Source organism: Electrophorus electricus, chromosome 3 (genome assembly GCF_041902795.1).
Source record: "Electrophorus electricus isolate QZ-2024a chromosome 3, ASM4190279v1, whole genome shotgun sequence".
In the NCBI taxonomy this organism is placed as follows: domain Eukaryota; kingdom Metazoa; phylum Chordata; class Actinopteri; order Gymnotiformes; family Gymnotidae; genus Electrophorus; species Electrophorus electricus.
In genome coordinates this window covers 39,605,853-39,614,028 of record NC_137499.1, presented here as the reverse complement: position 1 = coordinate 39,614,028, position 8,176 = coordinate 39,605,853, and the positions used below count along the sequence as shown (strand labels likewise).

At 43.0% G+C, this 8,176-nt stretch overlaps 1 protein-coding gene across 1 annotated transcript; it reads right to left on the bottom strand.

Moving 5' to 3' along the window:
* Nucleotides 1-6,058: 6,058 nt before the first annotated feature.
* LOC145653835 (heat shock 70 kDa protein-like) lies at nucleotides 6,059-7,811 on the bottom strand. The gene has a single exon (XM_081708206.1). The coding sequence runs from the start codon at nucleotides 7,761-7,763 to the stop codon at nucleotides 6,201-6,203; it is 1,563 nt and encodes a 520-aa protein (XP_081564332.1). The 5' UTR covers nucleotides 7,764-7,811; the 3' UTR covers nucleotides 6,059-6,200.
* Between the last annotated feature and the right edge of the window lie 365 nt (nucleotides 7,812-8,176).

Below are 8,176 nucleotides of genomic sequence, written 5' to 3'. Positions count from 1 at the left end.
ATGTGCAGGAGAAGCTGCCGCATCTCTCGCCTCCTTCAGTGTCTGCTGCTCCTCCCTCGTCTTCCTCGGCCACTTTCCCGGCGTCCCCTCATCCGCTGCCTTGTGGTGTCCCAGGTGGAAAAGGAATACTCACACTGCGATGTGGGGGGTTGGTGCCGATGTCTACTCTATACGTAAAAGGATGGATTCTGTTTCAACGAAAATCCGTGTCAGTTTAAAACCAGGGTAACATGGTAAACCACAAAGTTAGTTTTCAGCTCATGAGGCACAGCTTTGGAAATACCCGAGACAAATGCCAATAATTACCAATATCTGAGCTGCGTGATTTTATCCCCAACACTTCTTAAAATTGTATTAAGAAAATATAAGTATTTCCTTACAAGCTTGATTTCGCGTCAATTGTAACATATAATTCGATGAAGAAGTTGTTTTGGTCTATAAATCTAATCGCATTATCTTCTTAATGACAATCGGAACACGTTCGCGCTAATATTTTGTTGACACAATGACGAAATAATACACGCTTGTTTCACCAAGACCAGTCGCGATGCACGCGCCCATTTAACAGGCGTAATAATGACCGTTGCTAAGCAACCTGCGCTGCTACGTAGCAAAATTGCTACTCGTACTCACTGTGGCAAGATAGTTCGCTGTTTCCTACTAGATTACCAAGTATAGAGCAAAACAAAACCCACCGACAGTGAAATACATAAATCAATCGAATTACATAGTTCATATAAACCACACTGACCTCTAAACAAAGCAGTGTAACAACAACGGTTACCTCGGTTACCAATTTGCTCCTAAGTCTCTGAATCAGGCCTGCGTTGTTATAGCTAGACATCAGAAGAACTGCAACGATGTCTGCATCGCAGCCACCCTGCTATCGCAACGTTTAAAACTGTTCCCAAAGACGCTGCCTATGAAATCTGAACATACACCTGTTCCCGTCTAGGCGTAAATTTTACGGACGGTCCTGTGGAAAATTTAGCTTGTGACCGGTGGATAAAACCTTACACTAGCAGTTAGCCAGTCGAAAAGATCAGATACGATCAGAACGGAGTCGGGCGGTTTGCCTTTATCGTGTGCTGTGTTGCTTTACGCCCTGTAATCTCCACCTCGCTGGGTGAACGGCTTATCCGTAAATAAGGTCAAGTAGTATACCGTCTATCCACAGATAAGAATTAATGGAAGAAATTAATTAGCTAACAGTATCTATGTAAATGTATGTATACACACCAACGGTGAAAGTTCCTGCCTCAAATCGGACACGTTTCAAAGCTTTAAAACTTGTCTCGTGAAATGACCGTATTTATACCTTTTTGTAGCCACATAGTGATGTCACAACGATGTGACGTCATAATGGACCGTGCCATTAGGCCTAGCGCTTTATTAGTAGGACTCTACTAATTTCAGAAGAAAATCAGTTAATTTCACTGACCTGTTTTATCAAAAATATTTCACGAATTTTAGGATACAAATTAATTTGCTACATTTCACGGAATGTATTAAATAACACTTCACAAGCTTCATGGTAGGATAGTCACTTAGTCTCACTAGGCCTGCCATCCTAAGATAATTGCCTTTGTCTGAGTGGTAAGCACTGAACATCAGGAGACGTTGTTGGGCTTCATTCCTTCTCACTGAGAATTCGTGGATAGGCAGCCCCGTACTGACTTTAGTTTAGCCTGGAACCGTAAATAACTTCCAAAACATAACAGCGATGTTTGTAAAGCAACGTTTTTTAAAACCAGAATCAGGAATGTTCATGAAAAAGAAACCCACATCAGCAATCAAAAGGAGAAATAGTGCAGGTCATTTCCCAGTTACTTTTGTTTTCTTTTACTCTGCTCTGTAGGCTTCAGCATAAATCCTTAGGAGGCCTCTTTGACAGGCCTCTAGGCGCCTCAGTCAAAGGCCTCTAGAGGACTCAGTCCTTGGTTCAAGGATGAACAGCCCGGCCAAGTGTTTGCTACCTGCTATTGTTGTTCTTGTGCCTTGGACTGTACTCGTGTTTTTTCACTTTTGACTCATACATTTGCCCCTTTTTCCTCTGCGTTCATTCTGGTTTTGACCCTGTTTTTGCCTTTGGACCTTGATTTTTGGCCGTACCCTGTTTTGTGCTCCTTTTGTTAAAACCCCTTACCTGCATATGGATCCTTCTCACCACTCTGAGCCTCATTTATTACATTAATATAAGCTGCTTGCTTTCATTTTAGTTGCTTTGTTTGATTTGCTAAGAACATGATGCTCAGATATCACCTCACATCACTTCTCTGTATGTTTTCTTAGACCTATTTAATTTCTGGCTTTTTTTGAACTATTTGTTTAGCATTGTCATTGTAGTGTTGAGTCTCCCAATACATGTAGGCTATCTTACTAATACTAAGTTCCTCACTGCACCTAACACTTTCCTAATGATGATGAGACTAGAAAGAACTGAAATGGTCTTAGAATCATTAAGTCACATAGCCTATGTTTTGCTGTATACTAAAACATTTCTACTGACAATGAAGTATAATAGTTATTGTAACAGATCTTAGTGTAATAGTGTAACATTGGGTGCTAAGAGTTGTTTGTTGTTTGCATTATTCAAACAACTTGGCACACAAACATCTGGTGCATGCAAATGTCACCAACTGCTAGATGATTCCAGAAAGCACTAGAGAACAGTCTAATATACTGAGTGCTGTTCAAGAATCTGGAATGGCCGATGAACAGTTAATGGTTATAAAATGTTATAAACCCACTGATGAACAATTAATACTTATAAAATGTTATAAACCCACTGATGAACAATTAATGGTTATACATGTTATGTGTTCTGCAGATCAACAAAAAATGTCAAATGCTAATCAGAAATGCCTAGCACAACAAATTTCTATTATGAGAGAGACCAAAAGAGCATGTGGGCTCCCAGGAGACATAGTTCCTGTCTGAAAAGAGAATGAAGCCAATCTTCATGGACCCGGGGCCAGCTCTTTAAAGGGAAGTCATCACCCCCCTTTTCCACAGTCTGCACCTGTGGACACAAACCCATGGGCACCCATGTGCTGGTACATGTAACAGCAAATGAAATCTAGAAATAACAACAAAATGTCTTACCCAAAAGAAGCCCCCAATGAAATATTTTTTGTTTAGGCATGCAGAATGTTCAGTGTAACCTATACCTGGTTTCTCTGACATAGGTTCCTTTTCCATCTTTTGTATGGTAAAGCATCAGTATCTCATCACTATTCACTGATCAAGCTCATCACTGCTGTCCTCCTCTTCATCTTCATCGGTGCCACCCCAACAGTCTCTCCTACTCAGAGCTCAAAGTAGGCCGGTACTCACTGGTACGCAGGACCGGCACGTCTACATTTTATTATTTGGCTTTTTTTTCTTTTTTTTGCGTAACAGCACTTCTCTAGCTGATGCTCATGTGTTCCTGTTCTCTCTACAATTCTATTACAGGACAAGTAACATTAATGCTGGACAAGAAACGGAACCTTAATGCTAGTCTACGTGATGTTAATGAGAAATAATGATGTTGGCTTGGCTCCAAAAGGGCACATACAGTCAGGCACTGACACAACAGAGCTTCAACCAGAACTAGTATTAAATATATGCGGGGACCTGGCCACCACCCTGGGCCAGCCAACCCACCCAGGCTCAGGCAAGGACCCAACCCAAACAAGGCCATTACTTTTTGGCTGTCTCTTCTTTTGTGTATCTCCACAGACTGCACACCAGTGTTGTTTATCTACAGTTCCCATATCATCCCAGCCATTCAACAGATGATGCAATTGCTCCAACTCTTCCTCTGACCCTTATCCATCTGAACAAAAAGACACATACGTTAGAATGCTGTTCTGACTGGGAAATCCCCATCAGTCTGGATCAGGATCAATGTCTCCAGCACCACTACACTGAACACTGTTACCCATAGTGTTGTGTGCTCAGTCCACTGTTGTTCACTTTGCTGACCCAAAACTGCAGAGATGCACAGCTTGAACCACGTCATCAAGTTCACTGATGACAGGCCTGTGGGGGGTCTCATCAGCGGGATGATGAGTCAGCATACAGAGAGGAAGTGCAGTGGCAAAGTCAAGAAACTGTCTCTGAATGTGGAAAAAACTAAAGAGATGGTGGATGACTTTAGGAAAGTACATGGTGATCAATCTCCAGTCAATATCAATATCCAGTCAATATCAATATCAGCTCCTTTGTGGAAATCATCACAAGCACCAAGTTCATTGGTGTCCACCTAGCAGAGAACCTCACCTGGACCCTCAAAACCAGCTCCATAGCCAAGAAAACCCAGCAGTAATTCCTACTTCTAGCTCATCCCCCTACCACTATCCTCACCATGTTCTACAATAGAGCGCATCCTGAGCAGCTGCTTCACTACCTGGTTTGGGAATTGCTCTGTCTCAGATGGCAAAACCCCGAGGAGAATAGAATGAACAGCCGAAAAGGTCCTCAGGGTCTCTCTCCCCTCCATCATGGACATTTACAACACACGCTGATTTCTCAATGCTACCAGCATTATAGATGAGCCCACACATCACTCACACAAACTCTGTTAGTCTCAGAATAGGTACAAAACATGTGGGTGTTTTCAGCCATACTGTGCAACAGTTTCTTCCCCCCTGCCATCAGAATTCTCAACTCCCAGAGACTTACAACAAATATTGGATTCCGTTTAACAATACTGTGTTCTGAAATGAGTGTATTGGCTGTTACCTCAGTGACTGCTGTATGCTGTACGCATATCTATTAAAATGCCATAGTATTGTGCACTGGTTGCTGTTGCCTATATGTTAACATTGGTATTGTATTTCATATGTATTGTTTACACTTATGTTCTCCTTTTGTACTGCACCACGGTCCTGGAAGAACATTATTTATATTTGTATGTTTATAGCTACTAAGACAATAAAAAGCGTCTTGACCTCTCTTTTGACCTCTTGATCTTTGTTTACCAGACTAGATCTTAAGTTATGGGCCACCCATTGTATTTCTTCTGTAACCAGGCCCCACCTTTGATCTTTATGCCCTTCTGAAGATCTGTCATTTTGCTGACTTCGAGTTGGCTTTATCTTGGTTTGAAGTTTCCGATTTCAAGGGGCACAGAGGAAGTGGCCTGTTGCTTGTATACTGTATCCTAGGATCTTGAGCATAACTATAGCAGTGGTATATACCAGTTTGTTGGTTTCAGTTATACAGGTTGTTGGTATTGTGCTTATTGCTGCATTTACATCTGCAAGCATACTGTCTGATGGTAGCTTACCACCAAGTTAGGTGAGCCTCAAGCAGTGGATGACAGTAGTTACCTTCTTCATGATCATCATCTGCATGGCCACAGTTGGACCACACAATGTCCACATTACAGTTTGGCTCTGGTGGATTCCAGGTGCAGTCTGCACTTTCTGTCTCAGATGCAATACGTGTTCTGTTTGGGCATCTTTACATTATTATTATACTTTACATACAAAATATAACAGAATCCAGTATTATTTATTATCTTTTATATACGGTGAATATAAAGTTTTTCCTTCTTTTTATATTGTATATTGTACAGCAGAAACCACACATACACATGCACCCCTGTAACTATAGTGATTAGTAAATTATGCCTTCTAGCACTGATGAAACATAAAAGGGGTCAATTATGAAAAAAAAAAAAGGTATATAATTTAATGTGATGTGAGCTTCACATATAGTGCTGCTGAGTATTTGTAGGACTAACACACCATTTCAGTTTAATTACATTTATTTAATTAGATTTCATGAGCTCAAAAAGCTAAAAATGTTTTTTATGTTTCCTTAGTTTTTCTTCTTAATATATTTATTTTCATAAGAAAGATTACATTATGGACTGTCAAGACCACAAATTTAAGCCATTTTGTCCAGATCATTTTATTAACAATAAATATCAAAATATATTTAGATGAATATTTACAACACCGTAATATTTACCTTTTTGTAAAATGTTTCACTGGAAAAACATTGTAATGACAAATCTCACATATTGATAGTGTTACAAGGTTCTAAACGTTATTAATGCACTAGCAATGACAAAAGATGCTATTGTCCACATCAGCTAATTCTCCACATGCTGTGAAGCACAACTGAACAATACAGGCAACAACATTTTCTTCAGGAGAAACTAATTCAAAAAGAGCACTCTGAGTCCATACAAGAAGTTCACGTCCCTAATCGACCTCTTCAATAGTGGGCCCCTGGGTGCCGGCCCCTGAGCGGGCACGGGCCTGAGCTCCACAGCTTCCAGCTGGCATCCCTCCATGGTACAGTTTGGCGATGATGGGGTTGCACACCTTCTCCAGCTCCTTCAACTGATGTACGTACTCCTCCTTTTCAGCCAGCTGGTTGTTCTCCAGCCACATGATGGCTTGGTTGCACCTCTCAATGACTTTCTTCTTGTCATCCTCACTGATGTTGTTCTTCAAGTTCTCATCTTCCACACTGTTCTTCATGTTAAAGGCATAGGACTCCAGAGTGTTCTTAGCAGCAATCTTCTCTCTCTGCAGGTCATCCTCTGCCTTATGTTTGTCTGCAACCTGCACCATCCTCTCAATCTCCTCCTTGCTCAGCCTGCCCTTATCGTTGGTGATGGTGATCTTGTTCACTTTGCCAGTGCTTTTGTCCACTGCCGACACATTCAAAATGCCATTGGCGTCAATGTCAAAGGTCACCTCAATCTGAGGGACTCCTCGAGGTGCAGGTGGGAGGCCCGTCAGCTGAAACTTCCCCAGCAGGTTGTTGTCTTTTGTCATGGCTCTTTCACCTTCGTAAACCTGGATCAGAACACCGGGCTGGTTGTCTGCATATGTGCTGAAGATCTGGGTCTGCTTGGTGGGGATGGTGGTGTTGCCATTGATGAGAGCGGTCATGACTCCACCTGCGGTCTCCATGCCCAGAGACAGCGGGGCCACATTCAGCAGCAACAGGTCCTGGACATTTCCAGATGTGTCGCCCATTAAGATGGCAGCCTGAACTGCGGCACCGGAAGCCACTGCCTCATCTGGATTGATGCTTTTGTTCAACTCTTTGCCGTTGAAGAAAGGCTGCAAAAGTTTCTGGATTTTGGGGATTCTCGTAGCACCTCCAACCAAGACAATGTCATGGATCTGGGATTTGTCCATTTTGGCATCTCTAAGGGCTTTCTCCACAGGATTCAGTGTTCCCCTGAACAGGTCAGAGCACAGCTCCTCAAAACGTGCTCTGGTAACAGAAGTGTAGAAGTCAATGCCCTCATACAGGGAGTCGATCTCGATGCTTGCCTGAGAGCTGGAGGACAGGGTTCTCTTGGCCCTCTCACAGGCTGTGCGCAATCTCCTCAGTGCACGCTTGTTCTGGCTGATGTCCTTCTTGCACTTCCTCTTAAACTCCTCCACAAAATGGTTGACCAGGCAGTTGTCAAAGTCCTCCCCACCCAGGTGTGTGTCTCCTGCTGTTGCTTTCACCTCAAAGATGCCATCTTCAATAGTCAGGATGGACACATCGAACGTACCCCCTCCTAAGTCAAAGATCAGCACATTGCGCTCTCCCTGCTTGCCTTTGTCCAGGCCGTAGGCGATCGCTGCAGCTGTGGGCTCATTGATTATCCTTAGGACGTTCAGCCCAGCAATCGCACCAGCAAATTTGGTTGCTTGCCTCTGAGAGTCATTGAAGTAGGCAGGTACAGTAATAACAGCGTTGGTTACCTTCTGACCCAGGTAGGCCTCTGCAGTTTCCTTCATTTTCACCAGGACCATGGAGGAGATCTCTTCAGGGTAAAAGGACTTCTTCTCTCCTTTGTACTCAACTTGCCCTGATAAAGCCGTTGGTTTACTTCTCCTCGCTCGTGCGTTAGTTACCTGTCCGTGAACGCTGTGTCTTCCACGAGCTGCCGCTCGCGCTTTATATTCAAGCAGGTAACGCCCCCGTTCACCTCGCGACAGTTCTAGAGGTTTCTCCATTGCGCGAGCTCACCAACCGCGAGTCAGCCAGCAACGCCGCCAGTCCAACTGTAGACTACTGATGTCTCTGAGACCGAATTAGTCCGTAGAAATGAAACAAAGATCCAGGATGGTCTGAAAGGGGACAATACCAACAAATAACCAAACAAGTTGGAAAATGGGACATAAATGGTAAAGCGGAACCACATAGGCTATGTAAATGACTATAA